Here is a 20,539-nt window from a genome sequence, read left to right on the forward strand (position 1 = left end):
TAGATTCAGTTAATTTCCTAAAGAAGTTCAGAATCTAAAGTGCCTGATGGATTATTCGGTTTGAATCTGGAGTATGAATTTTTACATTTAATATCTGAATGTGTATAATCAACTAAGCATGTGCAAACATCTGAATAATGTCGGCACTCCCATATGTAGAAAACCCATGCTGTGTCCCAAATTACTCAATAAAAGTAGCATACAATTACCAGCAAGAGATAATATGGAAACCACCAATATGAGGTTTGAAACACTGGTAAAAAAAAAAGTGGATTTGATGGAGGAGGAGGACATAATATATATATTTTTCTAAACACTAGGGATGTAACGATACCAAAAGCGGTACGATAATAAGTCCACGGTACGATATTTATTGCGATATTGAAAAATAAAGAAAAAATAACATTTAGAAAAAAACAAATTTGAAAAATTTATTTGGGCTTTTTTTTTTTTTCACTTGAATTTTTTTTTCTTTATTAAATAATAAATCTGATTTGTAAGGCATTTTAGTAGGATAGTAGTATTTTAAAGTGTCAAAAATATAATAATCAGACACTTTAGTTTTTCAAGTAACTCATTCACTTGGCATCATCAGACAGGTTGTTTTTTTAATATGAGCATGTCCACATTTCCAGGTAGAAGCTGGGATGTTTGGGCGTTTACAAAAACCCCACCTGCTGTGGAAAAAACTCTCTTGCTTGGTACTGATGTTGCTGGGACAGGCAGATATGCTTTGGCCATGGGTGACAGCAGTGGGTAAAACTGCATTGTCTCTCCACCACTTCAAAAACAATACAGTTTTTGCCAAGGTGAGGCTTATTGACAGGGCGAGATATAAATATACTGTTGGTACTTGTTCACACGTCATGATGGTCGAACATTATTCTGTTTGTAGGTAAAGTTCAGCAGTCACAATGTGAAAAAGAATGGCAAGGGAAACATGGTAAAGGCAATTAAGGTATAAGTTTAATATTTTTTTAAAGAATGCATATACAAAGAACAAAGACTTTAGACAGAGCATTTGGTTTTTCCACCAAAACAACAACAGGTTATAATAATTATACTGACTTTGGGCTGGAAATGAACCCAACTCTAAGCCACCAGTTAAAGAAAAACAAGGACCAACCAATCACAAACAGTCTCTCTGCCATTGGAGGTTATTTTTTATTTATTTAACTGAACCAATCAGAGCGTGTTCTTGGTATTACCTGGCAGGTAAGAGTTCAGATGACCCCTAAAAATGTAAAAGGAGTGAAAGTAACCTTTTTTTTTTATATATTTATATATATAAAATAAAAAATAAAACAGCACAAACAGAAAATAATGAAGAAAAAAAACATATTTTGGTAAAAACACCTGGAGCCTACATCAACATTGTGTGCCATTTTACATTATAATTACATCTGTTAAAAGTAGCATGTAGAAACAGAGACCAGAGCCACGTACAGTTTGAGCGGGAACAAGAGAGAGGACACCGTTTCATTTTCTCTGGATCTCCTGATTTCAAACATGTCTGCCTCTCCTGTACCCGCTGTAAGTGTAGATGGATGACGACCCCTCCTTTGGTCCCTGGCATCGCACGAAGAACACCGCTTTGTTCTGCTAACACTGTTTGAGTTCCCTGCATCTAAAAGGCCAATTCCTTTAGTGGAACCATTTCTACCGGACGCCTTTTAAGCTCTTCACGTGATTACCGCACTCCTTGAAAAAACCGTCACTAAAGAGAACTGGATACTAAAATGGCAATATGTTGCTATCGTTTAAAAAGTTCCTGGATGTGGAGTTTTTAGCCGTATTGCCGTCGCATTTTTTCCTTAGTGGTTAAGAGCGCGTCTATCCAGAACATGGAATAAATATCTTGTGTGTTTGAGGGTGAGAAAAAAGGAGGGTGTTGGCAAACAAAACACTACTTTTTTAGCATTTCTTCTGGTAGGGAGGCGGGACCAACAGTGTGATCAGCAACCAATCAGACAGCTGGGATGGGCTGGGGGCGGGGCTTTTTTTATATATCCATGAAACCCTTTACATTGGCTGAAGACATCTAAATGACTTGGACATCTAAAAGTTGACCTGGCTGCATCGAAATCTATCAAAAGCTCCACAGAATGGATTCTACTTGTGTGTAAGCTCGACATCTGGATCCCCGGCTGAGACTAAGTCCTCCTGCTTCTTCGTTTTATTGCAGAGAATTATCTGAACTGTGGGCTGTTTCACTTCTTAGTCTTCTCTATGGAGGGCGGGGTGTGTATATGTGTGTGTGTGTATTTAAGATGTGTGTATGTGTCATGTGTGTGTGCTTTGAAAAAGGGAGGAGCCTCTCATAGCAGCACACATTTGCGCTTCTTCTTGGGCTCTGGGGGCTCCAATGCAGCCAATATCGCCTCATCAAACACATTCTTTAGGCCTTTCTGTGAACACAAACAAACAAAAAAACAGGCTAAATAAGGAGGCAACGTAAACACAAACAAGTCAGCAAATAAAAAAGGTACAGGGGAAACACAATGTCAGCTTAAACGGAGGGAAAATAGCGAGTGAAAACCAAAAGGGGTGTGTCATAAAACAGTCGGATAAGAAATCAACAGTGATGTAAATGATTTCAAGAATCAGACCAACTCAAGTATGTCGTGTGAAGCCAGGGATAAAGTGTCAACAACACAAATCACATGCTTGTTTCAAATGCAACGTGAAGCTGAAAACAACAGGCAGGTCAACCAAAGAGGAGGGGAAAGGAAGCAGAGCCCCTGAAGCTAATCATTCCAAACGCTGGGTTTTCTTTGCTCTGCTTTTCAGATTAAAATGGCTCACTATGAAATATTAAAGACCCCAAGCTCTACTCTCATGAGGAGTTCCTTTCCTCTTGGCCCTGAGCTTTGGTCATGTGAGAGTAAAGCAGAGCTCCACACACTGCTTCACTTCATGCAGTAAACCGATAAACCCCTCCGCGCTGCTTGACTCCGTCCAGGACTAACGTGTGTGAGACAAAGAACTGGAAAAACAAGCAAGTGAATTCATCCTTTATTCATTATTTTCACATGTCATTTCACACAATTATAGATTTGTCTTTTTTCCGGTGATCAAGACGGCATGATGAGCAGCAGTTATGTGTCATACATAGAGAAAGTTGGGCCAACATAATTCAGAAAGCTATAAAATAGATCAATAAGACCATGAAGCAACTTAATGAAGTGGTTATCTTGTAAACAAAGTATGACCGAACACTCCCTAAATAAACTAAACACAAAAAGTAAGGACGTGTGTTTGGAAGATGATTTCTATGTTTTAATAATGATTTTTGGCAATACGTCGTCTACCGTTGGAAAGCCTGTTTTTCTGCATTTGTGAGGAACATGCATTTGTGGGATGAGCAGCAGAGATGACAAATATCCTCTGCCAATGCCATGGAATGGAAATGTAAGAAAACAGGCTTTCCAACGGGATCAGATTTATTGCCGAAAAGAAATAATCTACCAAACACAAATGTCCTTACTTGTTGTGGTAAGTTTATATGACACAAGTACTTAAAAGCCCTCACTTAAGCCAGACTTCAACTTGTGTTTACATCCACAGTAGTACAAAAAATACATTAGCAGTAGAAATGGAAGCTCTGTTTATGGTTGAGATCAATCCCAGCCCCCACCCTCATTTTCAGTCCTCCCAACATCGAATAGTACAACACACGGGAAGGGTTGAACTCAAACAATGGCTACATCCCAAATGACCTCCTACTTCCTCTGTTAGATACCGCTCCACTGTCGGCAAGGAGCCATTTTAATAAGCAGGGGGAAGGAAAGTAGTAATACCAAGCCCCCAGGAAGTGCGCCGGACTCTGAGGAACAAATTCGTAGTGGCCAAACGGCGGTACTACAACTTCCGTATCAGTCCGTGACGTCACCCGGACCAGAAAGACTTTTCCCCATTGACTAACATTGGGAAAGAAACGTCTGTAAATCAGTGGATTCTTTTTTTTAAATAAATAAACTAACCCGTATGAACTACTTTATAGACCTTATTGGAATCATTCGGTCCTTAAAGTTGTAAAATGCACTAAAAGCCGAATCTAGATTTATTTTCTGTCTCCATTCGTTCTACTGAGCCGAGAGTGGGAGTTTGGGGGGCGGGGCTTAAGGGGCGCATGCTCTGTGAGCGCACATACGGGTTCTTCTGCTCCGACAGCGATGCATGATGGGTAAGTTGGGCCATTTTGTCCTCATGCGCCAATGAGCAGCTCTCATAGGAAAGAACGAGACCCCTCCTCCCACCACGCTGTATCCAGTTCGTATTATACATCCATGAGTAATACAGAGTGTAAGAAAGCTGACATTAACCACAGAAGAAGATGGAGATGAAAACACCAAATGGCAGCAGTTACAGGTTAGAGAAGCAACAGGAAGATCAGACGGTTAGTGATGCATGCTGGGAGACACGTTTGAGTTGGAATGTTTTTTCCTAAGGGGTCGTAGTTTGGGAGTTTACGGAGGATTAGGGGAAAGTGGGAATTCAATTTTTCTGATCTGACCAAAAGTGCTGAGGAAAAAGTCATAGTAATTTTTTTTCCACATATCCAGACCTTTTTTCTCTCAGATTTGGAAAATTCTTTCTCAAGAGATTTTCGGGGGGGAAAAGGTCTTAATGATTTATTTCCCTCAAAATCTGACTTTTCTCTCAGATTTTGGACTTAAATCTCAGAACTCTGACTTTTCCCCCAAACATTTTTCTCAGTTTTCAAATTCTTTTTATCCGAGATTTTTAGGGGGGGAAGAGTGAGAATTATTAGTTTCCCTCGATTTCTGACTTTTTCCCCAAATTTCTGACTTAAATCTCAGAACTATTTCTTTTTTTTCTCCGATTTTGAAACATTTTTTCAGATATTTTGGGGGGGGGGGGGGGGGAAGTGAGAATATTTTTTTTCCTTATTCTGACTGTTTTTCTCAGATTTCTGAATTAAATCTAAGAATTCTCACTTTTTTCTCAGAACACATTTTTCATCAAATTCTGAGTTTCTTCTCAGATAATTTGGGGGGAAAGTGAGAATTATTCGTTTCCCTCAATTTCTGACTTTTTCTCCAGATTTCTGACTTAAATCTCAAGACTTCTGACTTTTTCCCTAAATAATTTTTCCCCACATATTCAGACTTTTCCTCTCAGATTTTGAAATGTGTTCCTCAAAGATTTCCAGCGAAAAAGGAGAGAATTATTTGTTCTCTCAAATTCTGACTTTTTTTCTCAGATTTCTGTCTTTTCTCACAGAATTTCGGGAAAAACGTCAGAATTATTTTTCAGACTAAAAGGAAAAAAAATGTATTTGGACTTTTTCTCCCTATATTTTCAGGGGAAAAGTGAGAATAACTTTTTTCCCGATTTCTGACTTTTAGCTCACACACATTTTGAGCCCCTAAATCCTCTTCAATATCAGTTAGCTGGGAAGCGGTCTGTTGGAGTTGGTTTGTCAAGTGACTGAGATTGATCTAGACTCTGAAAGCAGCACATGTAAATACAGACAGTTACAGGGGAGCAGAAAGACGGGGTCAATTAAGGAAAAGGCAGAAAGAAAACTGTCATTTAGAAGAGGAGGAGGAGGAGGAGGAGGAGGAGGAGGAGGAGGAGGAGGAGGAAGATGAGAGCAGTGGCACAGAGACATGTTAGAATAAACAGCATGTCCTCTCTCCCTGCGTCTCGGGGGGCTCTAGGGCGGCTAGGATAGCTTCATCAAAAACATTCTTCAGCCCTCGCTACAACGACAGAAGAAGATAGAGAACAGGAACACAGTTAGCACAGAAAACACAAGAGAGAGAGGAGAGAGGAGGAAGAACATGGAGGAACAAAGTGTTCAATACAGACAGAAGGGATGAGGGTTATAGTGTTGGGATGGTACAGCAAAGAGAGTGAGAAGCAGAGGTGGGAAGTAGTGGATTACAAATACTTTGTTACTGTACTTAAGTACATTTTTCTGGTATCAGTACTTTACTCCAATACTTATTTTTCTGACGACTTTTTACTTTGATTTCTTACATTTTGAACACAAATACCTGTACTTTCTACTTCTTACATGTTGAACACAAATACCTGTACTTTCTACTTCTTACATGTTGAACACAAATACCTGTACTTTCTACTTCTTACATGTTGAACTCAAATACCTGTACTTTCTACTTCTTACATGTTGAACTCAAATACCTGTACTTTCTACTTCTTACATGTTGAACTCAAATACCTGTACTTTCTACTTCTTACATGTTGAACTCAAATACCTGTACTTTCTACTTCTTACATGTTGAACACAAATACCTGTACTTTCTACTTCCAGTGATGCAAACACAGGTATGGTGAAAAAAGAGAGAACTATTCGAAGCAGAAAAAAAACAGCGTAATATACCATCTGACAATGACAGATTTTTCGTTTTGGATATTTTACAAATCACTCCCCTTTCAAACTCTATTCTTGTTATTTTTAACAACTTTTTTGTTACTGTCATATAGTATTTTACACCTGTTAATAATTGAGTCTCTAATGTCTCATTAATAACTATAATGATCATATCAAGGTGTGCCTTAACCTCACTGAGCTGAGGTTATTTGAGCCTCTCAGGAGAGCTCTCTTCCACCTGGTTGTAGAAAAGCTCTTTAAATTCGTTAGCATAGCTAGCTAACCATATGCTAATAACAACAGATCGCCACTGTGCTTACAACTAAAGACACAACCTCGCAAACACTGCGGCATGTGTACGGCTCCTTATGGGTTCCGATGCTCTCCGTTACACCTTCCAGACGAGACATAACCACGTGAAGACCTATGGTGAAGACACGTTACGCTCGTGTTCTGTTCAATGAACCTGTCCTTGGCCAAGAAAAACAGGCACTCGCTTGTTTAATTATTTTGCGATCTAGATTTCTTCTTCTTTTTTGAAGTGAGAAGTTCGGACTGACGGACCCCCCCCAAAACGAAAACTCTTCGGTTCTCCACGAATTACACAAGTCACCCAAATCAGCGTTAAAAAAAGCGGGAGGCGCCGAAAAGCGACTAATTTGCATCACTGTACTTCTTACATGTTGAACCCAAATACCTGTACTTTCTACTTCTCACATGTTGAACTCAAATACCTGTACTTTCTACTTCTCTCATTTTCCAAACAGGCTGGTTCCTTTAGTCTGAATGTGTGTTTGGTGGCGTGATCATTATTATTTAGAGTCATTGTGTGCCTATTGATTTGAACACGATCCGTGTATCCATCATTTCCTGGTCTTCTCTAAAGAAGAGGGACCAATGAAAACGTTGTCATGTTGCCGTTGGTCACCATGGAAACATTCATTAGCTAACAATGACATTATTGTTCTATTAATATAAAGGGAGGTCAGGTACTCTTTAAAACAGCTGCTAGTTATGGGTACTTTTTACTTAAGTACATTTCAAAGCCTCTTTACTTTGACTTGAGTAAAGAAGTTTAGTCAGTACTTCTACTTTCACCAGAGTATTTTTAAACACGAGTATCTGTACTTCTACTTGAGTAAAGAATGTGTGAGCAGTCAGAGAGCTGAGACAGGAAACAGGAAATGACATCATCAGCAGCTCAGTAACAGTTGTGCCAGGGAGAGAGTTGGAGGAGGAAGGAAAGAGAAGAGAGGCTCCACCTCGACTCCATCAACACTATTGTTCTCATCTGTTCTGCTGTGACTCATGTTCCCTCCTTAGCACTGCTCCTGAAGCCAACACAAGCACTCTCAGTCGTCTCTCAAGCCGTCCTGCACCATTTGGTGGGACACTTTAATCCCACAGGCCAAAAGAATGTTGAGTGCCCCGATAAACATTCCTCTGTTAGCCATCTTGCAATCGACTTATTTCTAAAAATAGTTATCAACGCAATAAACCGAATTTCATTTTGTCTCAATTTATAATACATATCATATTCATTTTTTGTTCATTTAAATGAATCTCTTATTGTATAGTTATTTATCATTTTTAACTTTATCCTTGATTGTATTAATCTGTGTTGTCCTGTTTTTCATTCTAACCCTGTTGCTGTTAAAATACTGAATTTCCCCACAGGGATTAATAAAGGTCTTATTTACATGTATATTACATGCGTGTGGCGCAATGGTTTGTGCGTTGGTGTTCGGATCAGGGGAGCACAGGTTCAAACCCCACTGCAGTCAGCATGTCGTTGTGTCCCTGAGACACTTCACCCCAAAGTGCTCCTGTGGGGATTGTCCACAGTATTGAGTATGTTAGTCACTTTGGATATGAGCGTCTAACAAGTGACATGTAATGTGATGTAATGTGATGTGATGTATCAGGGTGGTCCTTAGGGCCATGTACATTTTCAAATTCATTTATTTTAAGCTCCAACCACCGGAATTTCTTCTGATAGTCAAGAAAACTCTCCTGGTGAATGTTTTGCTCAATCTGCCCACATGTACCCCTCCCTCATCGACCTGGGTGTTGTCAGATTGAGAGAACAAATTCACCAGGAGAGTTTTCTTGACTGATAGGATGAATTCTGGGGGTTGGAGCTTAGACTTTCCCACTTTCAATTTTAAGGACCACCCTACCTTTTGCACTACTTTTTATTTAGTATTTTATATTTTATTATATATGTTGGATTGTTGGAGGGGCTCAAGTCAGAAGATTTTAATTGCCATTTCTACACTTTGATTTTCTTGAATTTGATTTGTCCTTTCTTCTCTTCACTTCAACACCAGACTTAACAGGTGAATGTCCTCCGCCAAAACAAACACGTTCTCTCTCGAACTTCACGAAAAAACCCAGCATGTTCACATTATGAGACATGTAGCTCCTCGAGGATAATGTTAACCATTTGGTTCGCTAATTACTGATATCGTAACATCTTTATTAGCTGATCCAAGTTAGCGCCCTTTGAAGCTGCACGGTGCCCATTCTGAAAGTGTAGACACTATTAGAACACCTTTCTCTCAGGTGGTAGGAAGGGATAGCCAATGATCAGGCCACTTTGTGCTTTGAGACTTCCAGGAAAAAAGTGCAAAAGACCAAACTATTGTCAAGCTCACTGGATCTTATTGGTTTGGGAGATACCAAGTGTACTAACCCGTCTTACAAGAACTCCTACAAGACATTATTCTAAACGATTACAGATTCTTCAACAGCACTATAACAGCTAAATGCAAACACTTGAAAGTTACCAGTAAGCACCCTGATCTGCAGTGCTTATGGCAGACATCTGACAATTTGTACTTAGCAACACCACTGAGTAAGAAAACTCCCTGAAACCAAACCATCACGCAGAACAGATCCAATCAACAATGAGACCAAGGAGGTATAAACATGTTCTCCTGTCCTCCTTTTTCCTACTTCTTGCCGTTGAGATTTGAATCAAGTGTGTTCAATTCTGTAAATCAATAAGAGATGAGTGTATAACTGTGGAATTTACCTGCGTGAGGGCTGAGCACTCCACATATTTCACAGCCTTGAGGTCTCTCGCCAGTTTCTCAGCCGTCTCCGGAGTGATGGGCTTCTGCTTGTTCTTAGCCAGCTTCTCTATAGTGGAGGGGTCATCCCGCAAATCAATCTGAGTCCCAACTAGCAGGAAGGGGGTCTTTGGACAGTGGTGGGTGATCTCTGGAACCCACTGGAGACACACACACAAAGGGTTAATGCAACATTTGACATACTGTTTCGCAAGATTTTAACATTGAGTTTCCTTCAACACTAACTGAACAGCTGTCAGGGAGTTCAATCTCAATCTTTATTTATTTACATAGCACATTTAAAACAACCTCAGTTGACCAAAGACAATATCAAATCACACTAGGAGTAAAATAATAGCACAATAAACAGAAATATATAAAAACAGATCAAGATGTTCAGATCAACCACAGAACTCATTTAAAAAGTCCCCTTTTCAACAGTGTGTCCTCGTCCAGTAAATCTATTTCCTCCACATATGCTCTCCTCTGCACGGCTACACATGTGTTGAGGCTTTATTTCCATCTGTGTTACTGAATTGGTTATTTGCCCATGGCTGAGAGTAGCTGTTAAAAGCTCAAAACAATGCTAACACTGCAGTAGAGCAGCAGGTAGCTAGGAATATTAGAATATGTTCCAGCTGACATTGAACATTGTTAGCATTTCAAACCTTATAGGCCAGATTTGATTTTTTTTACAAACATATGATTTGACTGTGAAGTCCTGACCAATCCCTATTGTTCGTACTTTTGACTGTTTAAGGCATTTCAGACAGATGCACAATAGGGCTGTACCCGAATATTCGAATGTCCAAATATTTGTTCGTTCGTTTCAATTTAGTTATTTGGATATTCGTTTTTTTATTTTTTTCCCGTTTAATTTTTATTTATTGAAATCTCCAATATCAACGTAAGAGCTTGTTCTGGGGGTGCTAACACTTAACCATACACGTTATCGTTTACTTTCTCCGTCTTTATATGGAGATATTACTTTTCTCCGTTAATCTCCGTCAAGTTGTTTCCATAGCAACAACAACTTCCTGTCAACAGCGCTACCTCGCCTTCAAAATAAAAGGATGTCCATAAATAGGAAGCCAAGCCAAATTACACTTAAAACATAGGCTACACAACTGCAACGAAAGTAACAAACACAATGCGATATCCTTTTCAATTTCAAAGAACACAAATTGGGTTAATATCTATAAAACAACAATACTGTAGAATAACAAAATGAATGCCGTGAATACACCAAAATACACGTGTTGAAGCGGTTCGCTGATTACTACGCCCCCCCCCCGCGCGGGCCGAATATTCGCTGCTGATTACTACCGAATATCCGGAGCCCGAAAAATGGTTTTCGGGACATCCCTAATGCACAATTACTATGTCTTGAAAAAAAACTGTAATTGTTTGCTGCCAAATGTCAATAACAAATATATTACAAAAAAATAAAATTGTTAGCATTTATAAAAGGCAGTGAGCAGCTCCAAGAAAAACACTCAGTAGCCGCTAAAAGAATACAAAATGTGCTATTCAAAAGAAAGAGAAATGTACCTTATAAAATCTGCTAATGACAAATCTAAATGATAAACTGTGACTATTAACTTTAAATATCCTTAATAATTCCGCGTATTTGGAGATATAAGAAAGAGTGTATACATATTTAATTGGGAAAAGAGAAGTAGCTCGAGCAGGAATGGCTTGACTCACCTTTTCTTTGACGTTTTCAAAGGAGGAGGGGGACACGACGGAAAAGCAGACTAGGAAGACATCTGTCTGCGGGTAACTCAGAGGTCGTAACCTGTCGTAGTCTTCCTGACCTGGAGACACCACAACAACATGTTTAACTCACTGTCTTGTTTCCAGCACTTTTCATTCAACACATGCAGCTCAAGTTACAAAATGACACATCGCAAGTTAAAAACAGAAAAAAGAACTTTAAAGGTTAATGCAGCAAAATATAACATGTTATCAGGTTAACAGACACAAGGAGGTACAATGTATGATAATACAAATAGAATAAAGAATGGTTTCTGTCTGACAGATAAGACACAAGACAACTCGAGTCACAACAATATAAAACCCCATAAAACAAAGTGAACATCAAATAAAAAGATTAAGACCTATAAAATAAATTAAAGGTAGGTAAATAATAGAGAATAGATGATGACCATAAGACGGACGTACCTGCTGTATCAAACAAGCCCAGAGTGTAGGGCTCGCCTCCGATCATTACAGTTACAGCATAATTATCAAACACCTACAGAAGAAACACAGATCAAAACCAAACGTTAGCTACATCTCAATCGTGAAATATGGAAACATTATACTTTCACAACAGCTTTATTGATATTTCCTATTTTCACAGTCATCTGTATATTTGTCTTACTCTCTAATGCTAGTTTATTACTATTTCTATTTTGAGATGTTTCTATTATTTGGAATTGTTTATTTCTACTCTTAATTTGTTATTATGTGCAATGCCTTGTTTTAGTTTTATGCTGCAACAACAACAAAAAATCCTACATTTGGGTTAATAAAGTACATCTTAGCTTATCTTGATATTGAAATGATATATTTAGAATACACATTACAAATATATCATTATACAGTCTATGGTCAGGCTGTGCACCATTATCCATTCAACGTGTGAAGGCTAAAAGATATACAAAATAAATGTATCTTTTGTGAAATAAACATGTGAAGGCTGTTTTAACCCCCTGAAGGATCCCTGATTAACTTGAGACGAAGATTACATTGATAACGGATTAAGTTAAAGGTCCTCTATTATAATGTTTTTGGGGTTACCTTGGTTGCTGATTGGCTAATGGTTACACAAGACAACACATCGTTATGACATCATCAAGTGGCCAAAATCTGATCAGCTCATTTTCAGACAGGTTTTTATAGAAATGGATCAAAAAGAGAGAGAATCTTTGTTCCTGAAACTTTCAGAGTCTCTTTCCACAGAGGGGACACATGTTGATGTAGAAGAGACATGAAGAAGAGGGGACACATGTTGATGTAGAAGAGACATGAAGAAGAGGGGACACATGTTGATGTAGAAGAGACATGAAGAAGAGGGGACACATGTTGATGTAGAAGAGACATGGAGAAGAGGGGACACATGTTGATGTAGAAGAGACATGGAGAAGAGGGGACACATGTTGATGTAGAAGAGACATGAAGAAGAGGGGACACATGTTGATGTAGAAGAGACATGGAGAAGAGGGGACACATGTTGATGTAGAAGAGGGGACACATGTTGATGTAGAAGAGACATGAAGAAGAGGGGACACATGTTGATGTAGAAGAGGGGACACATGTTGATGAAGAAGAGACATGGAGAAGAGGGGACACATGTTGATGTAGAAGAGGGGACACATGTTGATGTAGAAGAGACATGGAGAAGAGGGGACACATGTTGATGTAGAAGAGACATGAAGAAGAGGGGACACGTTTTGATGTAGAAGAGGGGACACATGTTGATGAAGAAGAGACATGGAGAAGAGGGGACACATGTTGATGTAGAAGAGACATGGAGAAGAGGGGACACATGTTGATGTAGAAGAGACATGAAGAAGAGGGGACACATGTTGATGTAGAAGAGACATGAAGAAGAGGGGACACATATTGATGTAGAAGAGACATGGAGAAGAGGGGACACATGTTGATGTAGAAGAGACATGAAGAAGAGGGGACACATGTTGATGTAGAAGAGACATGAAGAAGACTTACCGTAGGAACATATTCAGAGGGGAACTTGTTAGTGGTGTAGGAGATGAGCAGGCATGTTTTACCCACTGCTCCGTCCCCCACTACAACACACTTTATGGTCTGCATAGCTGTGATTTACAGTCTTCACTACTCATTCAAGATCTGGAAGAGAAAAACAAACAAACGAAACTCCATTAGTTTATACCAAAAGGACAAACAATACCCCCCACAGCCTTTTGAACATTTACCCACTTCTTCATTCACACATTAGTGCTTTGGGACCGTATCCCATTTGTATAAACCTTAATCCCATTTATGAAAAAATAAATATTCCATCTGAAATACTGTCAAAGATATCGCCATACTGTTAGTGATCGTGCCCACTTTCTGCGAAGACCCAGGCTTTAGACATGAAACGTAACAAAAACATAAACAACCACGGCGAAAATGAAGAATATAGCAATAGCCGCTTTCACACCAAGTACTTTGCCGTACTTGTCCCCGGTACTTAGTCCCGCCAAACTCTCTATTAAATCGCGTTCACACCGGAATAAGTCCCTGAGGGAAGATTACACAAATGAAGCCGCTGACGTCACTTCTTCTTCTACTTCTTCTGCTTTGGGTTTACTGGCAGGCCGCAAACAACTTCACGGCGTATACTGCCACCCGAAGTCCCGGGTAAATCGCCAGAATGCCGACACCTCCTCATCACTCCACTGCTTTTGTGTTGCCATAAGTTAGTCTCTCTCCGTTGGTACGCTGGGCTAATGCTAATAATGCTAATGCGAGCAAATACAATGGCGGCTTCACAAAACTTTTTCGCAGTTTTACGGGGCGTGGTTTGCAATTCGCCCAGTCGATCGGAAATTGGAACCTTTTCCTCCCCAGGAAAGTACCACCTCTCTAGCAGGGACTGAAAAGGGGTGAAAATGTTCTCATGAACTAAGTTCTAGTTCCAGATCTTTTTGGTGTGAACGCAAAATCCCAACAACTATCGGAACTATTCCTGGGAAAAGTACTCCGGTGTGAAAGCGCCTAATAAGGAGTTTTGTTTTGAAAATCAAACGAGGTTTTGTATTTTCATCCACCTCCCTACGTTGGACGCTGTTATAATAGCTATTAGGAATAACGGTACTTGTGGGTTATCTGTCGAAACTCTTTAATGTATTTTTCCAACTTTTTCACAAATACAGATGTGTGTTATCATAAAAATATACTATCCCTAACCCTCTCTAAAAAAGGGCGTATTTAGAGAGTCTGAAAACAACCACAAAAAGTGGCGACAGATAACCTACAAGTACCGGAATAAAATCACACAATATGGACGCGTTATGCGGATGTAATTTGGCTCCGTGAACAACAGGAAAGCCAGTACAATCATGGATTATAACGAATGTATGTGTTTTATTAGATTAGGTCTTAATTTGTACTGTACTGGACAGGAGGGATGCCAGTGATTATTCGATTATTCGAAAATTCGTTACAGTCTCCATAATCGAATATTATTTTTAAAAATCGATTTTATTTATATATATTTTTATTATTATTTATGTTTTTTCTGGCTTAGTTTCAACCAAAATATAGACTAATGCTAATAATAGTAATAGTATTAATAATTGTAAATGGCCATTGGTCACACCACCAGTTTGTTTTACTGTAAACTTGGAGGAAGCCTGCGTGCAGAGCAGACTGCTGCTGCACCACGCTACACACCGCCCCCGCCCCCACCCCCCCTCTCCCTCACACGTGCGACTAAAGATGAACAAAGCGGCAGGTAAAAAGAGTTCCTCCTCGTGGAACTACTTCGAACTTACAAGTCCACAGGAAGTTAAATGAAACAAACAACGGAATTCCTTTTGTCTAATTTTTTTTTTTGCTCCCGCGGGGGGGGGGGGGGGATCGGTCGAATAATCGATTTTGATCATGGTCAGTTTCTGGCAACCCTACTGGATAGTGGACATTTTGGTCTAATGAGAGACTGAGGTGGAGACAAACCAATTTCCTGGGGGAGACCTTGGAAAGCACCAGATGGCATTTTCATTAGTTGTCAATGACAAACCGTTATCGTTACGATAGAAAGGACTCTGGCGTTAATCTGGAAGTCGAGGGGACCCAAGCCTCAAGTAAAAAAAGTCACTATCTAGTTGACATAGGAGTGTTTATGGGGAGATAACCCTGTCCACTCACAGATTGATAGTCAGACCTCTGTGATAAACCTCAGGGTCAATGGAGGTGTCAAGATGTCCAAATGAGATGTTCTTTTTTCAGACGGTGAAAAGACCCACAGTTGAAGAACCACTTGAGTTACAAATCACCCAGTATAAATAAACGTACTTCACACAAATGCATTGCACACTTTGTGGCCTACTTGTAAGGTACGTTAGGATAAAGAAAATGGGGAATAAAAGGTCTAAAATGCTAGAGGGAGAGCATGTGATTTTCAGCAGCACATTTAAGAGGGTTTTATATTTTCAGATAATAAAGCGTTTTCAATCAACTCAAAACAGTCTCATTACGATCAAGCTCAAGGCTTCAAAGAGCTCAACAAGCTCAAAGAAATTGACTTGTTTTTTAGGCCAAAGACAACGAAGCTACAAGACAGATGGAGCAGGAACGCCATACTATATATATGTATTAAAATTAAGCATATTAAACTGAGCCTGGCCGTGCTGTAGAGTCATTATAACATAGGTTTTCTGTTTGAGGTGATTAGAGAAGGATTCATAGGCAACAGTTAGACTATCATCTGTGTGTTAAGTGAATCAGATGGTTTGGGTTTTTTTACAAAACATTGCAGGAGGTGACCAAAAAACACTAAATATCTCCTGCAAAAATGTGCTTTGGTCCACAAATGTAGAGGCTTGGTTGCCCACAGGGCCAGTGATTCAAAAGGCTAGAATTATCAAACATTACTTTGGTTTCAAAATGATACCCAATGAGTACATTTCCCACAGCAGTCAGAGGATAACATTGCCTACAAGAAACCTTAAAAGGACTTCTTTCAAGAAGACGTATTATAGTAGGAAATAACATAGTTGTTGCTTTAACCTTAGCTGTGGTTCTGGTCTTTGTGTCCCATTAAGCCGTGACAGTGAACAGGCAGGAAAAATACCCCGACCATGAAAAACAAGCATGTACAGAAGTCAAATTGAAAAGCTGCCTTCCTTGCCAAATATAGCAAGTCTTTGTTTTAAGATGTATTTAAACAATTAATCTGAAAGTGTCACTTCTCATTTGGTTACCCACACACCTGTGCTTTTCTTAAATGCAACATGTCAAAATATCACAGAACAGTGAAATAAATGTGATCTTAAACGTTTTTTTTAAAGTGTCAGATACAAAAGAATGAAATAAATCTGATCTTAAATCCATGTCTATTCCATTGTCATGCATCCTGACGCTTTGTGCATTTAGAGACAGCGCGCTATATGTAGTATGTGGACCACAGTATTCCCCTGTTTCTACTCCACAAGTTAGTTTGTCAGAGCCAAGCCACTGCGGCGCTCTGCAGCAGGCTGTGGGGGTGGGGACGTCGTTGAGAAAAGGAGGAGGAACAAAAATGCAGGCACCAAATGTTACGGTGTGAACACGGTTTAACAAGGGAGCAAAGCACAGGTTGATGTCCGGCAGACGCTCAGGGAATTCTCCTGGAGGGAGTTGTGAGAGGAAGCTGAGGGGAATGTAAACCCTCTGATACTTCCTACCGGCGTTTCCGCCAGGGGGCCGTCTTGCCGTCCTTATTCAGCTCGGGACTCCCTGAATGCGAGCCGAGGGCGTACAAAAATATTAATAATTCGAGAGAAGATCGATGGTTTTTATCGCTTGAAATGACGAAAAGGAAACAGGACAAGGACATCCCTCTGTTGGAGGGGCAAAGGAGTCTGGTGGGATTATTCTCGGAGTATTGAAGATTGTTTCCCCGACATCGAAGGTGCCTGCTACGGGACAACACAGAACGCGATGAGCGGGGGGGTTTTAGTGGAGCACGCGCGTGAGCTGCGAGCACCAGAGCCTCTCAGCGGCGAAACTGAGGCTCCGTGGTAAACTGTGGTAACATGAAGAGCCGTTTGGGAGCCAAAACAGCCGGCGCTTTAAGAGAGCCGAGCCAAATGATCCGGCTCACTAATGTAAAAATACAGTATCTATAAGGGACGGCTCAAAATTCAAAACAACCCCCCCTCTTTAATGTGCCAGAAATCAAACTACATAATGTCTAATATTGCTGGGTTTTATAAGCGTGAGGGAAAAAGTCCATTCATGTAAAACCAAGATTACTATCTTCTAAAATTCTGAACAGATTGACAACTTCAAATTGTTAGTTTGTATTAGTGTTTCTGCACTGAAACTCAATATGGATGCTGATGTACAGTAATCCCATATATTAGGTCAAGTGGTGTCAAGCATTATTCTGTAATCACCAGATCACAAAATAATACTTTCATCTTTTTTTTAAATTGGCATTTTTTGAGAAACAAATTCAGAATCACAATGTTTTTTTCCGAGGGGGAACTTGGGTAAAAGGGAAACTCAAGTCATATTTAATTTGTGTTACCGGCACAATTTAGTTTGAATAATTCTAACTTCTATTCTGAAAACACTGAGAACATATTGATAACTTTGAATAACTCCTTAAAATGTGCAAGTTTAATTGATAGATCCTTTTCAATTATAAAGAATGGCAGACTTGGTCACGCCCCTTTTATTAGCAAACAGTTGACTGTAGTACATCCTGAATTTAGCACCCCTGTTTACTTCATTGAGAACGTAATTTAATATCCAGACTCATTTTGAATTGAGAATGAAATCATTACCCCAAGTATCAAATCCGAAGGCACCAAATATATTCAGACTCTTACTACGTTTCTGTTACATCTGTATGTCATGTACAGTTTTACACCAACGAAGAGGAAAGCCTGTGCATACATGCTAACCAGATATGTGTGCTATAAACACTGAATTTAACTTTTAAAAGTGTATCAAATCTGACCCGTGTTCATGTCTGTTCAAAAACAGATGCTTCTGCTAAACTAGAATCAAATATCACACATATTCAGATTCATTCCCTCAACGATTGCTCACAGTTTCATTCTCAAATCATCTGTAACATATATTTAGGGATGCCCTCGTGCACAGGCTCGAGAGGAAAATGCTTCAACATCTGGCTCTTTGAAAGTTGACATACGCATACTCAGAAGTCGGAGAGATAAACCCGAAGGTGTTTTCTTTTGATATATTGACATAACATCCATGACGAGTTGTCCAAAGATGCACTTTCTGTTACATTAGTGTCCATTATGACATGACGAACTGTGCGACCACAAGTAGTGTCAGATATTGTTACCATCAGAGCTGGAAGAAGTACTCAGATCTTGCAATAAAGTAAAAGTAGAAGTACCAGAGTGCAGGAATACTCTGTTAAAAGCAAAGTCCTGCATTCAAAATTGTAATCAAGTAAAAGTACAGAAGTATTATCATCAAAATATAGTTAAAGTACCAAAAGTAAAAGTAGCCATTGTGCAGATTGGTCCATTTCAGAATAATATATGTTTTGATTATAATTATTGATGTGTTCATGAAAGCTGGTAAAGTTGGAATTTATATAATCCAGTAGTAACTAAAGTCAAATTGAGGTGTTGATCATATTGTTTATCATTAATCTATATCTGCAAAGTAACTAAAGGTACTACATAAATGTATTGGAGTAAAAGTACGCCTGAATTGTAGTGGTGTAGAAGTACAAAGCAAGCAAACATGTGAAATAATTCAGTAAAGTACCTCAAAATTGTAGTTAAGTGCAGGATTTGTAAGTGTAATTAGTTACTTTACACTCCTGCCATTCAGCAATGTAAAAGTAAATGTTACTCAAGTGAAAGTACAGCAGCAAAATATACTTAAAGTACCAAAAGTAAAAGTACTCATTCAGCAGATTGGCCCATTTCAGAATAATAAACATTATATTAAAAATATTGATGGTTTATATGTTATCACAGCTGGTAAAGGTGTAGTTTTAATTACTTTGTTTGCTGCAGGTGTATCTCAAGTCTTATTTAAGTGTTTATTATTTTTGCATAAGTAACTAAAGGTTTGAAATATATAATGTAGTGGAGAAATAGCACACTATTTACCCCTGGAGTATAAGTACAAAGTAGCATAAAATGGAAAAACTCAAGTACATGTACCTCAAAATTGTACTTAAGACCACTACTTGAGTAAACGTACTTAGTTACTTAATACCATTCACCTAATACGAGTTAATTTCGCAAGATTTGAGGATTACACCTGAGAGTTGGCTACCAATAATGTTACACAGTAGGTTCAGCTCGGATGCTTAGCTGCTGTATTTCGGCCACATCCCCGGCCTCAATCTGGCCTAATTTCCTGCCGATTGTTTACACGAACAATAAACCAACTAGCTGTCCCTCTTTTAGCCAAGTCAGTGTTGGAAACCTTTCACCCAAGCACACAAACACTGTACTGAAGCAGTAATGTTATAAACGCAATTTTTAAATATAACAGTGAGTGTTACGCCTTCTCGTTAGCCGGCTAGCTAATAATGCTAACAAAATAAAACCCTCTGCAATTTAATGCTTTACTCATAAGGCTTGGGGATCTCAAATTCTTTCAACACTCAAGTAACCAATATATTAAACGTTTAATATGGCGTATTAAGGGCTAAAAGATGTGTATTATTAGGTCCAATATTATAGACTGTTTGCTCTCTTAGTTAAATACAGTCCCTCTAAATAAGCTTTCTGGCTAAGCTAACCTTAGCGGATGCTGTAGCTGAATGAGAAATGCAATTTGACAATAACAATCCATGTACAACAGATGTACAGCATAACGTAAACTAACTGTGGATTAAAAACTAACCATAGTTATAGCTTCATAACAGAATAAGTACATTTTTCCTTACCGTATCTTCTATTTGTGTCTCTACGCCGGGCGTTGGCAGCTCCGCGCTAGGGGCTTCCCAGTCAACAGTACAGGGGCACGTTGCGTGCCTAGGGATGAACTACGTCATCACGTTGATCAATGTTACAACATTACTTATTTTCTCTAACTAGGGCGAAAAATAAATAAACAACCAAGCATAGACATGTTTTGAAACCCACGTTGTGAATGAATGCGTTCACTATTATATTTATCCTAAAATATATCGATTATAGGCAAATAAGGTACATATGCACACATATGACATGGTGCTTGTATAAAGTATAAGGATGTGCATCACAATTTATTGTGTATTTGATTCAATCTGCTATTATGCACTAATCTGTTTTCCCTGCACTGAAATGTCCATTACTAATCTCCTCCTCAAATGAACACAACAGAAGAAAAAAAATATCCCCCTACAAAACAAAACGACTTTTTAAGATCCATTCAAACA

General features: G+C 39.1%; 1 protein-coding gene across 2 annotated transcripts; it reads right to left on the reverse strand.

The window, feature by feature from the left end:
• Window positions 1-944: 944 nt before the first annotated feature.
• On the reverse strand, window positions 945-20,159 carry cdc42 (cell division cycle 42). 2 transcript variants are annotated; one of them, XM_079680767.1, is made up of 6 exons: window positions 20,066-20,159; window positions 13,174-13,314; window positions 11,623-11,695; window positions 11,146-11,255; window positions 9,402-9,599; window positions 945-2,408 (listed from the first exon to the last, which is right to left on the reverse strand). In XM_079680767.1, exons 2-6 carry the CDS (start codon window positions 13,276-13,278, stop codon window positions 2,319-2,321), a joined length of 576 nt encoding a protein of 191 aa, XP_079536893.1. In that variant the 5' UTR covers window positions 13,279-13,314; window positions 20,066-20,159; the 3' UTR covers window positions 945-2,318. The 2 variants fall into 2 exon arrangements, with proteins under 2 accessions (XP_079536893.1, XP_079536894.1); XM_079680768.1 differs by lacking the exon at window positions 945-2,408 and adding an exon at window positions 3,003-5,729.
• Window positions 20,160-20,539: the final 380 nt, after the last annotated feature.

Source organism: Notothenia rossii, assembly GCF_949606895.1.
Source record: "Notothenia rossii genome assembly, chromosome: 5".
Classification (NCBI taxonomy): domain Eukaryota; kingdom Metazoa; phylum Chordata; class Actinopteri; order Perciformes; family Nototheniidae; genus Notothenia; species Notothenia rossii.

Bases quoted from the DNA above. Each gene is read 5' to 3' on its own strand.
- cdc42 (XM_079680767.1), bottom strand. From the start codon at position 13,278: ATGCAGACCATAAAGTGTGTTGTAGTGGGGGACGGAGCAGTGGGTAAA. The intron at 11,256-11,622 runs GTACGTCCGTCT...TGGTGTCTCCAG, and splicing joins GGGCTTGTTTGATACAGCAG to GTCAGGAAGACTACGACAGG. The intron at 2,409-9,401 runs GTAAATTCCACA...TTGTGTTCACAG, and splicing joins AGTGCTCAGCCCTCACGCAG to AAAGGCCTAAAGAATGTGTT.